Here is a 21,485-nt window from a genome sequence, read left to right on the forward strand (position 1 = left end):
CTCCCAGTGATGCCCTTGGAACAGTCTGGGACTGGGGTAGGCTGGAGAACAGACCAGGCTGGAGTCTGTTCTGCTTTTCACCAGTTTATTTACAGATTTATGTAACAGAACAGAAGAAAATAGCTGCTTACCTCAGCAGACTGACAAGCAAAAGAAAACTTCCAAAACAGACACAGCACTTAATTACAGCTTCCTTCTTCCTGGGGCCTCTCTCTTTCTCTCAGGGCCTCAGCTTTTTATCCCTTACCTCAGGGAAACGTCCCCCACCTGAGGATCCCCTTCCTGTCTTAAGGTGGACTGGGCCAGATAGCTGGAGTGGTCCCTTAAGGCAGTCTGAGGCTTTCTGTTATGTACTCTATCAAATTCCCTCCCCCTCAGCTCTTTCTTAGTTGAGTGCCTGCCTGTATAAGGGAGACTTCCCTAGAAAGGAAGTTAGCATTTGCGTTCGCTTTCCCTGCTCTGTGTCAGACTTTAAAATCAAATGGTTGGAATGCCAGAAACCACCTCGTTACTTGTCCATTGGACTCCTTATTCCGAGAAATCCAGAGAAGGGGTTGGTGATCTGTCACCAGTGTGAACTGGTGGCTCAGTAGGTAGTAGCGAATAGCCTCCAAGGCCTATTTGACAGCTAAGGCCTCTTTCTTTATTGTAGAAGAGCATCTCTCTCGAGGTAGAAGTTTCAGCTAATGAAGGCTATTGGGTGTTCCTTGTCTTCTTTCTCTTGCGCGAGAATGGCTCCTAGCCCCACCTCTGCGTCTGTCTGTACTATAAAGGGCTTGGTAAATTCTGGGCTTAGCAGAACAGGTTCCAAGCATATGGCTTTTTTTAAACCCTGGCAGGCTTCCTCCGCAGACCATCTAACTTTCTCTGGGGCTCTTTTTTGTAATAGGCATGTGAGGGGTTCTCCTTTATCTGAAAAGTTTGGTATGAACCGTCAGTAGTAACCGATGAGACCCATAAAGGCTCTCACTTTACTCTTTGTCTGTGGGACTGGCACTCGGGTAATTACTTCTATTTTGCGTACCTGCGGGTGGTGGACCTTTCCTCTCCCAAGGGAGTATCCCAGATACTGTACTTCTTGACCCCCTAATTTACATTTCTTGGGGTTGGCTGTCAGTCCAGCCCTTCGTAGACTTGTAAGTACTGCCTGTATTTGCTCAGGTGTGTCTCCCAGTCTCCACTGTAAATGACAATGTCGTCAAGATAGGCTGCTGCATAACCCTGATGTGGGCATAGCAGCAAGCGGTCTACCAAGCATGCTGGAAGGTAGCTGGAGCCCCATGAAGTCCGAACGGCAGGACCGTAAACTGGAAGTGTCCTCCCGGTGTTGACAAAGTCGTCTTTTCCTTCGCAGTTGGCGTAAGGGGAACTTGCCAGTATCCCTTTGTCAAATCAAGCATGGAGATGAACTGGGCAGTTCCCAAGCGTTCAATGAGTTCATCCACATGGGGCATCGGGTATGCGTCCAGCTTCAAAGCCTCATTGACCTTCCGGAAGTCAATACAGAACCGGATACTACCATCTGGTTTAGGTACCAGTACAATAGGTGAGGGCCAATCGCTATTGGATTCCTCTATTACCCCAAGTCGAAGCATTTCTTTCACCTCAGCTTCTACAACCTGCCTCCTGGCTTCGGGAATCCAATAAGGCCATTGTTTAACTATAACTCCTGGGGTTGTAATAATATCGTGACAAGCTAAGTGAGTTCTCCCGGGCATAGTTGAAAAGACATCTTTATTCCAAGTCAACAGTTTAGGTCCACTTTTTGCGTGGTGGAAAGTTGGTCTCCATATGGGGTCATCTGGGCCCTGGAAGTTTGTGAAATGTCTGGAACAAAGTCATCTTCTTGGACCAGACTGCAAGTTGAAGCAACCCATTTTTTTAGTAGATTCACGTGGAAGATCTGGGCTTTCTTCCACTTGTTGGGGTGGGCCATTTTATAATGCACCGGGCCCATCTTCTCCAGTACCTCATACGGACCTTACCAACGGGACAACAATTTACTTTCTGAAGACAGTAGTAATTCTAGTATGCGGTCTCCCGGCTGGAAGACCCGATGAACAGCGGACCGGTTATATTGCTGGGCTTGGGTAGCCTGGGCCTTTTCCAGGCATAGTTGGGCAGCCTCCCCTGCCCTCCACAGTCATTCCTGCATCTTGATCACATGGTCGACCAAATTCCGTCCAGAGTTGGGTTCCTACTCCCAGGTCTCTCGTACGACATCCAGGATTCCCTGTGGTCTTCTACCATACAATAATTAGAACGGGGAAAACCCTGTCAAACTTTGAGGGACCTCCCGAATGGCGAACAATTTATAAGGCAAGAGTAAGTCCCAATTCTTGCCATCTTCCACGATGAACTTCCTCAATATCTGCTTGAGAGTTTTGTTAAAACGCTCCACGAGCCCATCAGTTTGTGGATGGTAAACCGATGTTCGCAGGGCTTTTACCTGCAAGAATGCACAAACTTGCTTCATCACTTTAGAGACAAACCAGGGTCCCTTGGTCGGTTAATATCTCTTTGGGCAACCCAATCTGGGAAATCACCTCCATCAAGGCTGTGGCTTTTGAGTCTTCATACCTCGTAGGGGAATAGTTTCTGGATACCTGGTCGCATAGTCGACAATGACCAGGATATATTTGTTTCCACGGCTAGACCTTTCTAAGGGGCCTACCAAGTCCATAGCGACCCTCTCAAAAGGTGTCTCTATAATTGGCATGGGTACTAGGGAGCTACGCGCATTGCCACTGGTCTGATCAGCTGACAAGTAGGACAGGACTGACAGTAGTCCTGAACTTGTCGATACAAGCCAGGCCAATAGAAATGGGCTAGAATCTTTTCTCTTCCCCTAGGTGGCCCCCCAAGAGATGATTACGGGCGAGCTATAACACTTGCTGACGATACTGTTGGGGGACCAAAGCTGCTCAACCATTTAGCCCTTCAGATTCCCCTTTGCTACTCTGTATACTAGATTTTTTAGTACAAAAAGGGGGGGGGGGGGGGGACTGGCTTTTGACCCTCCATCCCAGAGACTAATTCCCCAGTTATCATCTGTATATTCTCCCGGTCCCCTTTTAGTGTCCAATCTTCTTGTTGGGCCTGCCTAAAATTCCCAGGGCTTCTCTCGCCTATCTAGTCAGAGGGAACCCCTATGGGGTGGGGAGCCCCCTCTAACGCCACGGCTGCCTCTAAACGTTGGGTATAATTATACTTTTCTAGCCTACATTGTCTATGAGGCTTGGGTGTCTTAGGATTATTAATATACAAGTCCGGGTCTTCTAACAGAAAGACCCCCGGAAATGAGGTCTCGCTGGTGTCATTTGGGCCCCTCATGAGCCGGGTCCAGAGAGTCCCAAAGTCTGGATAATTTCATCCCAGTATCACAGGATATGGTATCTAGGGGAGCACTCCCACTTTTACTATAGCTTGTCCCACTGGAGTCTTCAACAGGACCTGACTGGTTGGGTATTGTCTCTGATCTTCATATATGCAAGTGAGGGTCACTGTCTGTTCATAATCCCTGTATTCTTTTGACCAGTTCCCTCCGAATGAGAGTTTTTACACTTCCCGAGTCTACCAGGGCTTGGGTCGGGTCGCCATCAAGCTCCACCGGAACAACAAAGGTTGCAAACCACGAGCGGGAAATGTTTTATGTAACTGCTTTTCTGCACTTTTGTTAAATGGTAAAGTTTCACCCCTGTTTCTTGTGAACCAGCATGATGGGACCACCGTCTTGAATGTTGGTATATAAAAAACTTAAATAAATAAATAAAAAATAAATAAAGCAGGAGTGAAGGGCCACCAAATTGATGTCCATAGATTCATTCTCCACTCGATAGCAGTCACGAGCAAAGTGCCCCCTCTCTCCAAAGTTGAAGCAGGTCCCTTTGGGCGTCACTGGTTCTAGGCGTTTACTCCTTCCGCCCTCAGGCCCTTCTAATGCGTTATCGGGGTCTCAGGGGGTAGGGAGACTCTCCACTTCTCGGCCGATATAGCAGCTTAGGGTTCTGCCCCTTGATTCTCTCCTTCCCCTCTCTAGGCCCTTTATTTGGGAATTCTTCTCTGCTGGAATGAGCCCAAGGCCTGTGTCTGCAGCATCCAAATAACGCTCTGCTAGGGAAACCACATCCTTCAAGGTCACCGCTATCTGTCTCTGCACCCATTCATGCACTCGTGCGGGGAGAATGTTCACAAACACTTTCACTATGACAGCCTCTGCCACTTCGACTCCCCTTTTATTATCGGGTTCTAGCCACCGCCAGCACCGGTCCTTTAACTTCTGAGCCAGAACTCGGGGCCTCTCTCCTGGTGTAAAGGTTAAGCCCCGAAAACTTTTCCAATAAGACTCCTTAGACAGTTTCAATCTATCAAGTATGGCAGCCTTAACCTCCTGATAGTCGTGGGCTTGCTGGTTGTTAAGGGCCCGATATGCGGCCTGGGCCTCACCGGTTAAATATGGGGCTACTCTCATGGCCCACTGGGACCTAGGCCAGGGCATGGCCTCCACTACCCTCTCAAAGGTGACCAGGAATGCTTCTGGGTCATCTTGGAGCCCCATCTTTGTCAGCCGGATTTCCAGTGTTGGTGGGGATGGACTCTGTTCCGTGCCGGTGTGTACTCCAGCGGCCCCTGCCACTGGCATCCTTCGTAGTAATTGGGTGTTAAGCTGTGCTTGGGCTTCCAGGTGTTGCTGCAGCTGTAGCTGCTGGTGCTGCGCATACTGGTCTGAGTGGCTGCCCGGAGCTGTTGCTGTCCTCCACCAGGGCTTGCAGTAACTGCTCCATTTTCCCAGGAAATAAACAAACAAAAGAAAAGCCTGTTTCTCCAGCTCTGACCCACTTCTTTTGTTCCCTCACTCCAGCGGAGCTTCTCTCCTTAGCCGGTACCAATGAACAAACCAAACTTTCCCCCCAAAAAAATCCTGTGCGGCTGCCGCTGCAGCCATGGCCCCCCCCCCCCCCCCCCCCCAATTTTGTTTTTTTTTTCACTAGGGTGGGTCCCTATCTGTGCAAGCGCTTAGAGCAGGTAGTCTCACTGCTGCCACCATATGTGATGCCCTTGGAGCGGTCTGGGACTGGGGTAGGCCGGAGACAAACCAGGCTGGAGGTCTGTTCTGCTTTTCACTAGTTTATTTACAGATTCATGTAACAGAACAGAAGAAAATGGCTGCTTACCTCAGCAGACTGACAAGCAAAAGAAAACTTCCAAAACAGACACAGCACTTAATTTACAGCTTCCTTCTTCTTTCCTGGGGCCTTCTCTCTCTCTCTCTCTCTCAGGGCCTCAGCTTTTTATCCCTTACCTCAGGGAAACGCCCCCCACCCGAGGATCCCCTACCTGTCTGTCTTAAGGTGGACCAGGCCAGATAGCTGGAGCCGGTCCCTTAAGGCATTCTGAGGCCTTCTGTCATGTACTCTATCACACTCCCCAAATTAGTATTTCTCCTCTGTGAGGGAGTGTTGCTTCAGTACATAATTCCTGTGCTACAGTGTCCCAAAACTTCAGAATGTGTTTACAACTAAGAAGTTGTTCGGCAGTGCTCCATTTTCCTCATTTCATTTATATAACATTAGAGGTAAAGTATTTATTTTCATATGAAAGCGTTTAACATTGTCAATGTAGGAGTGGTATAACAGTTTGAATTTCATCTCTTTTCATTGCAGCATCTGTATTGAGTTTTTGTGTCAAGTGAAAGTACCTTTGCATATCTGCCCCTGAAATTTCAGTATCCAATATTTTACACCAATATTTTGCTGAGACCCTCTAATGTGGATTGCACAGTTTGTTGTTTACAATATGCATGCTATTGTGCAGTAGAATTTTTCGTCTCCTTCATATTACAGCTGCCTTCTAATAGTATCCGTTCCATCTGAAGCTCAAGCTCATTCTTATTCAAATTCTGTAAATAGGCCTTGCTTGCAAGAAGGCAGCAACATGGCTGTTTGGGAGGTGGAATTGTTCTTTCAAATTATAAAAGGAGAGCAGTACATTATCTGGGCCAAATAATTGTACTATACACGCCAGGTTATTTGCTTTCCACAACTGAAATAAATTAGTGTCCCTCCCTGGCATGAAATCATAATTACCTGCCGGAGATATAAAAAGGGACCCTTTGGTTTTTAATACCTTTAGCAAAACGTTTTCCTTGATCAGCTGACTTAGTCTATTGCCTTTGGCATTTATTAAATAATGAGGTAAAGAGGGGACCATGGTTTAGCCAAACTTTATACAAATCCTTCAGTGCAGTGTGTACTCTCTCAACCCTCAACTGGCAGGCAGCATTGTATAATCAAAGACTGGGCATATCCAGTACCCCCCCCCCCCCCCCCCCCCCCCCCCCATTGTCTTTCCCTTTGGTCAATTTATCATAGCTTATCCTACGTAACTTACTGTGCCAAATGAACATTAAAAAAGTGTTTTGGGTTTTTTTTTGCTATATCAGCGTGTGCCAGCCAGCAAGGAAGCATTTGTAAATTGTACAAGATCTTAGGCAATATAGACATCTTAATCAAGGTGCAGTGGCTAAAAAAGGGAAATATTTTCACCCTCCTAAATGAGTTTTAGTTTGAGAGTGTATCTCTTTATTATTAACCTGATACAGTTTTATAAGGTCCCAGGGGATCCATATACCCAAATATTTCAGCTTTTCAGTTGCTCACTTGAATGGAAACTCATGAAAGCAGCCCAATGTAAGAGACTCATCTACAGGTAAGGCCTCCGATTTGTCAAAATTGATTTTTAAACCCGAAAATCTTTGAAACTTCAGAAAAGTATCTGTAATGATGGGTATTTCCCAATCGGGTTCCCTCACAAACAGCAAAATGTCATCCACAAACATTGTCATTTTTAGACATTTTGAACCCACCAATATACCCTTGACCTCTTGTTTTGCCATAACTTAATCACCAGTGTTCCACAGCTAGGATGAATAATAGCAGGGATAAAAGACAACCTTTTCAAACCCCTCCTTTTAGCTGGAATCTAGAGGAGACTGAGCCATTAATTAGTAATCTAGCACCAGGATCACTATATAGATTTTTGATCCATGCTAAAATATTACCCTCAAAACTGAAACACTCCAAGGCCCAAAATATGTACAGCCAAACAATGGAGTCAAAAGCCTTTTCAGCATCCAGGCTTAAAATCATTGCAGATCAATTGTGCAATTGAGATGGCAGCAATTAATTTTTGGACATTAGCCACAATGTGGCTTCCATGAATAAAGCCCATTTGATCTTAAGCTACCAAATTAGAAAGTACTCCACTAATCCTATTTGCTAAGATGGCTGTAAGAAGCTTGTCATTGGACCCAGAAAACAAATCGGAAGCCGATCCAGTTAGCTGTATAGCAGTAAAGAAAGCGAAGATCAGTGTATGGAAAAAGCCCTTTATTGAAATTGGCCCGACTCTGGCCGAGTTTCGCTCTTTGGTCAAAAGCTGCCTCAGGGCAATAGATGTTAGCAGGGCTTATTGCATGCCTGCAGGGCTGATGCCACAAAGATTATATATCCACTTTGTATATTGTCTTTTGTTCCTTTGGTTGGTATAAATCTGTATGTTAAACCATGTAGTCGTGCCGTGCAGCACAAGATGAAATAATCGCTTAGCTCAATTTGTGTCTCCAAAATAGGATGAGAGCATATAAAACTGCGATGTGTATCACAAAAGTGTCGTCATAATATAGGGTGGCCCATCGAAAAGTAGCCTGCACTGGTATTGGAAGTGGGCTATTTTTCCATGGGCCACCCTTTATAAACCAGGATTCAGGTTTCATACAAATGCGGATGGGCTCTTGATTTCAAAATCGAATTCCATTATAATCAGGCATGATCAGAAACATCTGTGAGCTCAATTTTAGTAGCACAAACTATTGGGAATAAGGACTCTGACACTAAAATGTAATCAAGTCTCAATTAGGACTTATGGGGATTGGAATAAAAAGTAAAATTAGCCTCTCTAGGATGTAAGATATGCTACATGTCAACCAGTTCCAACTCCCTGCCAATATAGTTTACACCTAAATGGCATCATCTTTCCTGGCGTTTTGTGCCAGTTTACACTCTATCCCAGCATCAGAGTCCATGTTAAAATCATCCCCCGCCCCCCCCCCCCCCCCCACACACACACAATTAATTTGTATTCACTATATTGCAAAACTCTTTGAACCAAATGGGTTAAAACATCATGGGAATAAACATTAGGAGCATACACATTAGTGCACCCACAATAGCAGTATAGCGACCTTCCTCAAATTCAATAGGTGTTCTACCAGGAAGGGGAGAGATTTATGGATTAGTATAGCTTCCAATTGCCTTCTGGTGTAGGACAAATAGTACCATTGTCCATCCATTCATGTTTAAGTTTTGCATGTTAGTTGGGAAGGTGTGTTTCTTGTAACAATTCAATATGCGATTTTAAGCGACTTAACATATTTAACAATCGCTTTCTTTTTATAGGTGAATGTATACTGTCTGCATTCAAAGTAACAATTAACAATGCCTGAAGTGATAAATGGCAAAACTAAATGCAATATATGCGCTTTCCATAATAGAGTGTGTAACCATTCTGATATAGGCTCTGGAGGCTTCCCAGCCTAAACCCCCATGACCCAAACCACCTCCTTGAAAGGGAGAATCCCCAACATTTAGTTCCCACATCTGCGGCAACCTGTGTCACACATATGTAACTTTTCTCTGGATGACCAAACATTCATCCCTAGATACACACTCATACACACCAATTAATCCCATACTTCAATCCCCTGCCCGCCCCCCCCCCCCCCCCCAAATAATGCTCCAAGGGACTACAACCCTAAGTGTTTATTGTATCTCCCAGTAGGGTATACCCAGGCCATTCCCCACATTGTAACTGCAAGGCAAAAAATAATTATGCATTTAAAGTACAGCTGAGTTGACAAAAACAAAAAAAGGAACTAGTTGAGGCAGAGTCGTATTGATGAAATAAAATATCTAAGCCTATAAAAGTCAAACATGTCCCAGCATCATTGCTTGATCTGGGAACATACTAGGTACATATGCGAAAAGTAAATGTGACTGTTTCGATAACACGTGTTATCTGGTATTTCACCATTCACTGTGGCAGTGTAGAATAAAAAAAAGAAAACAAAAGCATAACAGGCCACTCTTCTTCCCCATAAGGATGGCATGACTGCTGTCCGCTATATGAATAGGGAACTGCATAAGAACATAAGAACTTTTGCTGTGAATTCCAGAAATAAAAATCAAATGGATTGTAATCCATATTATAATCAGCATTATAATGCTAACAATGCAGAGTTTGTTTTCAATGAAGTAATCCTTTTATAACTATGAGGAACTTTATGCTATGTGTAGCTTGGGCTCCTCCTTTCCAATATCAACTTGAAAAAACATAACAAAGATGTATGAGAAAAACTTAAACAACTCCTTGAAATAGCTCTCAGTAGACTTGATTCATATAGTGCCTCCCTTCACCACTGCCCTAAAACCAGACCTAGGCTACTACGATGTTAAGTTTCAACCGAGCAGTCTGGGTTGTTATTAGTAACATTGCCCTTCACGTTTTCCAAGAAAGCATCTGCTTCTGCTCTAGTAATGAGGAAAAACATTTTGCCATCATGCAGAACCCTCAGTTTTGAGGAATATAAAAGCTCAAATTTGACCCCCGTTTTATATAATTCAGAGCAGAGTGGTGTGGTTATTGTGCAAGCACTCGAATGGAATAGTCAATAAAAATTAAATTTTTGCCGCCTTGGTATTCCAGCACTTTAAATTTGTGATATGTCTTAGTAGTTTCACTTTATTTGCCCAATTTAGAATTCTCACCACATCTGAGCACAGCCTACTTTCTGTTTTGTGCAGCATACCCACTCAATGTACTGTTTCACAGTGAGGGAGGTCTTCAGGTACATGCGGGCCCAGCACATCAGGAAGCCTTTTTTTTTTTTTAACAAATGCCAGTAAGTCCTGTTCATGATATGTTTTGGGAATTCCAATAATCCTGAGATTATTTTACCTGTTACAGTTTTCCTGATTATCTACATGATCCCAGAAAAGTCATCAGGTTTTGAAGATTAGTTATTGTTGTCCCATATGTTCTGACCTATCTTCTTGTATCACAATGGACTATTAGACTGGACTATTAGACAGACTATTAGACTGGACTCCTCTGCGGAGTCCAGTCTAATAGTTTGTTTCTCAAGCCCTCCTTTATGTCTTCTAATGCTGTCTACAATTTTACCAAATGCTCATTAAAACCACTGCAGGTTCTTTGTAATTTGCTGTATTATATCTGCAGAAAGGGCCCTTGTCAAAAGCTTCTCTGCAGTGTCAACAGGAGCCATTTTAGTTTGACATTTTTGTTTTGTCTCTAGAACTCTCCTGAGATTTTACCGACATATCCCACGCTGTTACTGCATATAGAGCACCACAAGACACGCAGTCTCCAGTACAATGTGCCAGAAAAAAAAGTGAAATTCCCCAACTCAGCTACTACTTAAAACAAGGATTAGTGGAGAACTTCACCAGAGCTCACATTCCTGCATCTGATTAGGCAAGCTCCATTATCAGAAGTATGAATAAGATTTTTTTTTTCAAAATCTTTTTTACTGTGATAATGGAAGAAACAAAGTTAATGCCCAATTTGTCCTAAAGAGAAAACATAAATACAGCATACCACAAAATATATATAATCCAAATCTCTCACCATATCATTTTATACAAATTAGTATCCCCCATCTCAACCCTATAATTCCCCCCTCAGAAGTTTATCCACCTATCCTCTCATTCATACATCCCAACATCCCCCACCCCCATTTCTCCATTCTCTTAGTCAAGGTTAAAGCCCCCACTCATTCTGTCACCTTCCAGTTTGGAGAGTAACCTAAGTTTTTGAGAACATTTTTGTCTCTTAATAATAGTGAATGAAAGAAACATTGCCAGATCAGCATATACTTTGCAGATACTGTACATGTTGAAGAACACACATCATTTCTTTCCATTTGCATAAAACTAATAATTTGTTCTCACCATATCAGAAAAGAGGGAGAATTTTCACCAATCCATCTCTTAAAACACATTTACGTGTCACTATAAAGCTATTGCAATAAAAGCATATTGACCCCTCGTCAAATGGGGAAATGAGGTCTGTATAGCTTCTATATCTCCTAGTAATAAAATATACCTGTGAAAAGGCAATGGAACCTGAGTTCACATAACCAAGTATGTAATAACCTCTTTCCTGAAAGAATTAGTTCTTATAACACATGAAAAAAAAAATGGGTAAGGGAGCCCTTCTCCCTTTTACATTTTTGACAATCCTCCATCACTACAAACCTCATTCTACGTAGACGAACCCAATCTGCTTGATAGTGACGTAGTATTTTATATTGTATCTCTCTGAAATTTTCTGCCACTACAAATCTGTTAGCTTCCCAAAATATTACAGCCATTTTATCAGTTGTTGTTACCCCTACTTCCCTCTGCCAATACTCCACCACCCCAGATAATATAGTTTGATCCTTATTAATTTTACAAAACTTGTACCAATGAGAAATAGAATTCTTTCCCCCTGCAATCTGCTCCATCTCAACAGCAAGTTTAAGCTTGAGTTTAATCTTATCCATTGTAATTCCCAGTGAGAGTAAGTAATGATATACTTGTAAGGACAACTCCTTCCAGCCAATAGCAGTAGCAACAGCTGCTGCTGCTTCTGCTGTCAGCCTCCTCCCTTCTTCCTGCCACACAGTCAGGAAAAAGGCATACCATTGGTCCGCAGGCGCAGGAAGAAGAAAGGTGGCCTCCAATTGGTCATAGGGCAGGGAAAAGGGAAGGAGACATTCAGTTGGCCAATGTAGGCAAATCAGATGCCTTCTAGTCTGGCTGCTTCACTAGCACAGCAGCAGATTACCCAGAGATTATAGGTGTTGGCCTGGAGACCCAGCAATTCCATTAGAAATTCGGAGAGTTCCCATATATGGATATGAGATTAATAAATGAGTTGTATATGCTGGACCTAAGTGAGTTCATTCATTAAGAGGATATTGCAGTCTAACAAAAATATTCTTTTGTAATAGATAGGATTTTAGTTTGTTTCTTTATATTTTTGTATGTTGGTGTAGCAACCCCTTGGGATCACCACTATATGGCCCTAGTTCCCAAAACCTTGAGCTAGAAGAAGGATTTAAGTAGTGGAGGGGAGGGGTGTACCATTTCTGGAACAGCACCTCCACTGGGGTTGGTGGACTGGTTGGCACCCCTGCCTATATAAAAGCAGGTTGCATTATAAATCTCTGTGGTAGTGCAGATTTGATTTAGAGTTGGGAGAAAGGAGACTTTTCCTTGTTTATAATTTCGGCCTACCCCAATGACCAGGCCTCATGGTCTATAATCAGGAGAACTGGAAGACCTGACCTTTGCCAATACACCACCTTTCTAGTTGGGTTGTGTTCCTGGGATTTTTTATGATTTTTGGAGTTTTTGCAAGTCCCCTGGTTCTTGGCCTAGGAAGGAGCTAGGGAGAAGAATCTTTCTGAGGTGGCCTGGATAGGGTGGCCAATGTAACCCCAATATTTAAAAAAGGCACCAGGGGCGATCCAGGTAACTATAGACTAGTGAGCCTGACTTCAGTGCCGGAAAATTGGTGGAAACTATTCTCAAGATCAAAATCGTAGAGCATATAGAAAGACATGGTTTAATGGAACACAGTCAAGATGGATTTACCCAAGGGAAGTCTTGCCTAACAAATCTGCTTCATTTTTTTGAAGGGGTTAATAAACATATGGATAAAGGTGAACCAGTAGATGTGGTGTATTTGGATTTTCAGAAGGCGTTTGACAAAGTCCCTCATGAGAGGCTTTTAAGAAAACTAAAAAGTGATGGGATAGGAGGTGATGTCCTTTCGTGGATTACAAACTGGTTAAAAGACAGGAAACAGAGAGTAGGACTAAATGTCAGTTTTTTCAGTGGAAAAGAGTAAACAGTAGAGTGCCTCAGGGATCTGTACTTGGACCAGTGCTTTTCAATATATATATAAATGATCTGGAAAGGAATACGATGAGTGAGGTTATCAAATTTGCGGATGATACAAAATTATTCAGAGTAGTTAAATCACAAGCGGATTGTGATACATTACAGGAGGACCTTGCAAGACTGGAAGATTGGGCATCCAAATGGCGGATGAAATTTAATGTGGACAAGTGCAAGGTTTTGCATATAGGGAAAAATAACCCTTGCTGTAGTTACACGATGTTAGGTTCCATATTAGGAACTACCACCCAGGAAAAAGATGTAGGCATCATAGTGGATAATACTTTAAAATAGCTCAGTGTGCTGCAGTAGTGAAAAAAGCAAACATAATGTTAGGAATTATTAGGAAGGGAATGGTTAATAAAACGGAAAATGTCATAATGCCTCTATATAGCTCCATGGTGAGACTGCACCTTGAATACTGTGTACAATTCTGGTCGCCGCATCTCAAAAAAGATATAATTGCGATGGAGAAGGTACAGAGAAGGGCAACCAAAATGATAAGGGGAATGGAACAGCTCCCCTATGAGGAAAGACTGAAGAGGTTAGGGCTGTTCAGCTTGGAGAAGAGGCGGCTGATGGGGGATATGATAGAGGTCTTTAAGATCATGAGAGGTCTTGAATGAGTAGATGTGAATTGGTTATTTACACTTTCGAATAATAGAAGGACTAGGGGGCATTCCATGAAGTTAGCAAGTAACACATTTAAGACTAATCGGAGAAAATTCTTTTTTACTCAACGCACAATAAAGCTCTGGAATTTGTTGCCAGAGGATGTGGTTAGTGCAGTTAGTGTAGCTGGGTTCAAAAAAGGTTTGGATAAGTTCTTGGAGGAGAAGTCCATTAACGGCTATTAATTAAGTTTATTTAGGGAATAACCACTGCTATTAATTGCATCAGTAGCATGGGATCTTCTTAGTGTTTGGGTAATTGCCAGGTTCTTGTGGCCTGGTTTGGCCTCTGTTGGAAACAGGATGCTGGGCTTGATGGACCCTTGGTCTGACCCAGCATGGCAATTTCTTATGTTCTTATGTTGCTGGGAGTAATTTGGTGATTGCTCACACGGTGTCCCAGATGCTGTTCTCCTGACCCCGCCTTTGACATCATCAATCAGGGATCATCAGAGGGGCTTTAAAAGCTGCCCTACAGCGGTGCGTGCCACCTCTGTGCGCGCCAAAGGGGCGCACAGCTTTGTCTGGGAAATTGAAAAAAGATTACCATCAGAAGTTAACATTGGACCGAGATTCAAGAACTATACCTCTAGAAGTAAATTCTACCTCTTGGAAGGGTCAGGAGATTTAATAGAGTGGCGTGCAAGCTGTGACTGCTTTGTTCCGGGTAAGCTTCTTTTGATTTTTACTTGTTATAAGAAATGCCCTCAAAGAAAAGGGAAAGTCAGAGTATATCCCTCTACTCCCACAATCCCATCGGGACACCATACTCTTCCGCAATACACAGCTTTCTACTCTCATATGGAGGGGGCAAATTTCCCCGCTACTGAGGCTGGAGAAGGAGCCTCCATCTCATCTGGGAATGTCACCTTAAGTCCCTCAGTCCTGAGGAAATTATCATCGACAACCTCACAAAGTATCCCAGATATGGTTTTGGTATCCAACAAGCTGGAGGGTCTGTTAGGCTCCCAGAGGGTAAAACTGGGGACTTTGAGTTCAAATTCAGCGATGACTCAGGAGAATATGGTCACTGCAGTACAAGTTGCTTTGCCTCAAATTGGAGAATTTGTTTCCTAAACCTACGGTAGTGACACTAAACTCCTTATGGGAACTCGTGGCACAGCTTGGGTCTGAAGTAAAAAAAAATGTTCCCAACAAATAGCAGCAAGTGCACAAAAGGTGGACAATTTTTCACAAGAATGAATACTAAATTGGAAGAGCAAAAAACTAAAATTCAAGGGTTGGAAGGTGGCGCTAAAAAAGGGCTGGAAGTTCAATCTACAATTATACAGGAACAACAGATATTTAAGAATATAGGGGCGGATTTTCAGAGCCCTGCTCACGTAAATCCGCCCAAAACGGGCGGATTTACGCGAGCAGGGCCCTGCGCGCCGGGAAGCCTATTTTACATAGGCCTCCCGGCGCGCGCAGAGCCCCGGGACTCGCGTAAGTCCCGGGGTTCTCCGAGGGGGGCGTGTCGGGGGCGTGTCGGGGGGCGGGCCCGGTCGTTGCGGCGTTTCGGGGGCGTGCCGGCAGCGATTTGGGGGCGGGTACGGGGGCGTGGCTACGGCCCGGGGGCGTGGCCGCGCCCTCCGTACCCGCCCCCAGGTCGCGGCCCGGCGCGCAGGAGGCCCGCTGGCGCGCGGGGATTTACGCCTCCCTCCGGGAGGCGTAAATCCCCCGACAAAGGTAAGGGGGGGGTTTAGACAGGGCCAGGCGGGTGGGTTAGGTAGGGGAAGGGAGGGGAAGGTGAGGGGAGGGCAAAGGAAAGTTCCCTCCGAGGCCGCTCCGATTTCGGAGCGGCCTTGGAGGGAACGGGGGTAGGCTGCGCGGCTCGGCGCGCGCCGGCTATACAAAATCCATAGCCTTGCGCGCGCCGATCCAGGATTTTAGCAGATACGCGCGGCTCCGCGCGTATCTACTAAAATCCAGCGTACTTTTGTTTGCGCCTGGAGCGCAAACAAAAGTAGGCTATTCGCGCGCCTTTTAAAATCCGCCCCATAGAGTATATGGAAAATCGCCTAAGACGTCTTAATCTTAGGCTTCTCAATTTCCCAAAAATTATTGGTGAACAGCCCAGAGTCACATTAAAGAGATATCTAATGGAGGTCTTGAAAATACCTTTAGAAAATTTGCCATCATTCAATAGGGTACATTTCTTGCCTTTTTGAAGTATAAGAGGAAGTAATGAACAACAACATCAGTTAGTCTTGCAAAATCTAACACAATTTTTAGAATCCTCTACAATCGCGATCGTAGAGAGAGCTACCATACTAATTTCTTTCATTTATGAACCAGACCTCAGTTTTGTAATGTGTAGCTATTTCCAAAATTTAAGGGTAAATTTCCATCGCCAGTTGATTCAGATATTTCCAGACTTAGCCAAATCCACGCAGGAGAGGAGGAAAGGCTGCTTATTGCGACAAGAGACCCAATTATTAGGAGCAACATTCCAATTAAAATTTCCTTGTAAATGTATACTGAAATTAAATAATGAAGTTTATATATATTTTTTCCCCGAACAGCTAATTATGTTCCTAGATTCTCGAAAAAGGGTACTCCTAGCCTCCTCTCCTCAAGTAAGTTCCATAACCCAGGAGTAAAATTTAATTAAATATGGGTAGATGCATGTTAAGCTATTTCTTTAAGAGTATGATTTTCTTTTCTATTTTGCTTCTTTATTTCTGGCTCCTAACACTCCCAGAAATTTGTGGTTTAGGTAAAAATGATAGATTTCTGTTTGTAGAAAAATTTCTTTTTGTTAAGTTGTTTCTTTGTTGCTGTACAAAGTATATGTGACTTTGTAAATTTTGAGAAAATTCAATAAAAAAAAATTGAGGGCTTTTATCATCTGTGACATAGTATGTTTAGTGTCACAAAGTTGCTTTGAGGAACTTCTGCAGTAAAGTTTTATTTGGACACCCATCTTGACAATCCACAGTATTTTGTTGGCACTCGCATCCCTCCTACTGAGACCTCCCCAGGAGAGAGAGAGAGTCACTCCCACACTTTGGGGCTTGAAGTAGTAGTACTCTTCCTCCTCTGCTACTTCTGCCAGAAGAACACCCCAATACCCTGGCTTAGGGACAGAGAGAAGTTGGCCCTGGAACCTCATGTGAACCCTGCCTTCCAGGTCCACTGCCTGAACAGGGGGTTATATTTGCATTTAGGATGAAATGTATTTTTGTAAAAAAAAAAAAGTCTTTGAAATATTTTTCTCCCATTTATGAAAGTGGTGTGTTTCATTTGATTGTAGGTGCATTATGCATTATTGAAAATTAATCCCCCTGACGAAGCTCATTACTAGGGCATTGCACCATTGATGTTTGTCTCGCTTGCTAATATTTGTCTAACCATTTTAACGAAGATGATGTTTCTGATGGATAAAGTTTGTTCTTTAAAGACATTTTGCACTTTAGAAGGAAAATTTAATATTTTTTGTACAATTACAATTAAAAGATTTTTATACAGATTTTTAAAATATATCTCATTTTACTACATCCTCTCTTGCTATTCTGGGCCCAGTATTTAAAGATATCTGGTTATTACTTATCCGGATAACTTAGAAGGGATATTCAGCTGCATGGCTATAATGCTGAATATAACCGGATAAGTTCATTTTAAACCTTATCCAGATAAGTTATGTCCGGATAACTTTAGACCTGCTATTGAGCAGGTCTAACTTATTCATTTATCTTAATCGTATAAGGCTGAATGTAGGCACTTATTCGGTAAAGATAACTGAATAAGTACTACTGCCCTGATCCACCCTTTCACTGCCCATTGACTATCTAGTTATGTACTTAAGCGACTTATCCTGTTAAGTGGTGGCCACTGAACATAGCTGGATATTCAGCGGCCACCACTTAGCTGTGTAAGTCCTACTTATCCAGCTATCTGATGCTAAACGTGCTTTCAATATCTGGCCTTCAATGACTAGAGAAGGAAAACGCTCAGAAAAAAACACTTTCTACTTAGATTTTTTCCACAAGGATTCTAATTATTCATTCAGCCAAGTTAAAAAATAAATAAATAAAAAACCACCTCTTGCAACAGCTGTGGTTAACGCCAAATTATTGCTATATTGAGGTAACACAAAAAAATAATTTATCTGCAGGAATGGTAGAGTAAATGTTTTTATATATTTTTGAACACCAGTTTTTGGATTGATCATTTTAGTTGAAACTATCTTAAAGCAGAAGGCATGGAGAATGTTGTTGTTTGCACCATGATTGTATTCCTATACAAAGAAGCATGTAATAATTATTTATGTGTCTCTGACTTTGATTCTTCAGAACCACAATAGTGGAGCTTATTGAAGTTATTAACAAAGTCGTCATATTCTCATCCTTTAACATGATTTGGTTTCCTTTAAAACTGATTCTCACTTTAAATACATAATAATGACACATGGTTTTCTTTATTGCAGTTGATCAAAGCATGTTTGAGAATGCAAATACAACTCATCCATTTAAACTACTGCCGAGCCGGTCTCTTTCACAACTAACAAAACATACCCAGGGCAATACGCCAGCAGTTCCAGCACCTGCTGAATCCTCTAGCATGGGCCTGCTGGTGGGAAGCACCCAGCACTTGAAGAACCTGGGCAAAGCTGTTGGTGCAAAGGTCAATGACTTCCTCCGCAGAAAGGAGATTGTTAGCCTCGGAGACATTGGGGTGACAGAAGTCAACAAAAATGTAACTGCTGTGCTGTCTACCAGTGAGACCACTCTGCCTGATGGAGAAGGGTAAGAAACTCAGCTATACTGTACCCAGCTTTCAGTTGTCATCTGCACATTAATATTTAAAGTGAACTAAAAATCCAAATACATCAGGGACATGTTACTGCCTAATGTGTAATGAGAGCGTTTGTATCTACCTCACCATGAATCACACTGAATCAATAGTTTTTTCTTGGAAATAGTAAGATATTTTGTGAAGTTTGAAATTTGTTTATTGAACATTCTTAAAGTTACATTTCACAAATGAAATGTATGCCATCAGAGATGAACATCCACTAGATATACAAGGTAACGCTCAAACGTAACTTGTATCTTTTTAAATCCCCTCTAATTCCCTCTTCCCAACCTCTTCCCTCCCCCTTCGGTCACTCCGGAATTCGACCTCGTCTTCAAATGATATTTATTAAAAGATCCAATTAATGTCCAATTAGCATCCAATTAGCAGCCCATCCATCATATTAAGAAGAGGAGTAATCTGTTTCCATATGCGAGTAAAATGAGCTAGATATTTCATCAAGTTTATTGTAGCAGATTTTCCCTCCAGCGAGTTTCCAGGAGTCTATTGAAGGGCCGGAGGACAGCAACCAATGTTGAAGGATTGAGCAATGAGCAACCAAACACTCTTTAGTTAATAACAATAAACTATCTATTGGTATTCCTTTACTGAAAGTACAAATTCCTAAAACACAAAGTGGGAGACCAATATTGCTTTGATACATTTAACACAGTAAAAAATTGGTATATGGAAATCCAAAAACCTTGAATGACTGGGCAATCCCATAAACAATGTATTAAAGAAGCTGAGGGACAATTGCAGTTCATACATTTGTTAGACGTAGTTATAGTTGCAAGATATGCTTTCTTAGGCCAAAATATTAATCTCCATACTATTTTATAATAAACAGGCCATTAGGCCCATTCAAACGGGCGAGATTCCATCGGTCAGACCAGCATGTCTGTCAGAGCCGCTCTCTTCTCCACAACTTCTTACCCTTTCCACTTACTCATATCCTCTTCCCTTTTCCTTCCATCCCCTCTCATCTTCCCTTCCCCTCTCACCTCATCCACAACCCCTTCCCTCTCCCTCAGCCCTCTTCCACTCCCTCTTTTTCTCTTCTCCACAACTTCTTACCCTTCCCACTTACTAACTCATATCCTTTTCCTTCCCCTCCCACCTCATCCACAACCACTTCCCTCTCCCTCAGCCCTCTTCCACTCCCTCTTTCTCTTCTCCAGAAAGCCTTACCCTTCCCACTTACTAACTCATATCCTCTTCCCTTTTCCGTCCATCCCCTCATATCTTCCCTTTCCTTCCCCTCTCACCTCATCCACAACCCCTTCCCTCTCTCTCTCAGACCTCCTCCACTCCCTCTTTTTCTCTTCTACAGGGCCGGCTGTACCCTGCTGAACCTGTGAGATGCAGAGGGCAAGGGGCGCCACTACGGGGACCTCCCTCTCTCCGTACCTCCCTCCCTGTGTACTGTGGCTTCTCACTGCTGTCTCTTTGCGTGCCGGTCTGTCTGTCCCTACTCCCTCCCCCCTTCCCCAGCGGTGGAGGGACAGGCTCAAGCTGTTGTCGGTCCAACCTCCTCCCCCCTCCCGCACCACGAAGGGCAGGAGGTGGCGGTGGTGGCAGGAGCTGGAGCAGCGGCCGAGGGGGATGTCGCGAGTCTTCTCACTGCTGTCCCTGTGCATGACGGCCGGCTATCCCAGCTCCCTCCCCCCTTCCCCAGTGTCGGACGGGCAGGCTCAAGATCTTGTCGGCCCGATCTCTCTGCCTTGGGACATCAAATCAGCATGTCATTGGAGCTCTCTCATCCACGCATGTGCGGCCGTCGGTACCAGCCGCTCTCTACTGCGCATTTGTGGCACGTCAGTCCGAGCTCCCTTATAGGTATGATTTCCTAAAATTTAACACTATTTATTACTTTATGCACACATGCAGTATGAACCGCCAGTAATTTTGCAATAATGCTAACTCCTAAATCTATATTCCATTTTGCATCCAGTATTTCAAAAACTTGGTGAGCGGTAATGGAGTATAAATATCTATATAACGAGGATAATGAAACTCTTTAAGCCAAAATTAAGCCCATGAAGCATTGAAAGGGACCATTAACAATCTTGCTCCAGTCAGTGTGCAGCAACTGATTGATATAGCTACGTATTTACAAATAAAACAGAAAGGGACAGATTTTTAAAATTACGCGCGGTGAGCACATTTGTGCGCGCTACCTGGCACGCACAAATGTACACCCTGAACATCACACTGCGTGACCCCTGTGAGGTGCCCCTTAATCAACTGAGAAAGTTAACAAATGTCTCTTCTGTATACAGATGACTTGTTTATTAGGTATCTGAAGCCAGAAGAATACAAGAACAATCAGATATATTTCTATATCATTTGTAATTGTAGCCTGATAAAATTTCTGGTGGGGATCTCTTGTGTGCAAAACTCCTGTACTCCTCTGGAAATGACCAACAAAACAAGAAGGGAGGCAATCTATGAAAGCTGTAGTGGTATCAACAAACAAGATAGATGCCAGATGTCTTTCACATACACATTTATTAATGTGGAGAAGCAAAAATGCCCAACTCAGGCCGAATTTCGCCACTTCCCAAGTGGCTGCCTCAGGGGCTAAGATAAAATACATAAATATTAGTACACATATATTTATGCACAAAATCACAAAAATTAAAATATAAATGATACAGATCTTTGTATAATTAAAACCTTAAAAAAACATTAAATAATAATTACATGTAAAATGTGACATAACATTTAGCAAATAAAATCATAAATACAATAAAAGCACATATATAAAAATTATTAAGATAGACAACTAAAAAACAGTGACATGGACATAACTAAAAATTGCTGATATTGAGCATAATATTTAAAATGGCTATATACGTGATATTGTGAATTGTATTAGAAAATTGCACACATGAAGATGAATTAAAACCAAAAAAAACATGTTAGAGGTGATACTGAAAAAGATTTTTATATATAGAAAAACTGATGAAATTACCTGACTAGTTCAAGG

General features: G+C 42.9%; 1 protein-coding gene across 2 annotated transcripts in view; it reads left to right on the forward strand.

The window, feature by feature from the left end:
• Positions 1-21,485, forward strand: part of LOC115099984 (carboxyl-terminal PDZ ligand of neuronal nitric oxide synthase protein-like) — a 560,668-nt gene that overhangs the window by 515,421 nt on the left and 23,762 nt on the right. For both annotated transcript variants that reach the window (XM_029618101.1, XM_029618102.1), the window contains one exon: positions 18,126-18,444. In XM_029618101.1, the coding sequence (XP_029473961.1) occupies positions 18,126-18,444 (319 nt within the window). The remainder of the gene's footprint in view (positions 1-18,125; positions 18,445-21,485) is intronic.

The sequence above is a fragment of the Rhinatrema bivittatum genome, chromosome 10 (assembly GCF_901001135.1).
Source record: "Rhinatrema bivittatum chromosome 10, aRhiBiv1.1, whole genome shotgun sequence".
In the NCBI taxonomy this organism is placed as follows: Eukaryota; Metazoa; Chordata; class Amphibia; order Gymnophiona; family Rhinatrematidae; genus Rhinatrema; species Rhinatrema bivittatum.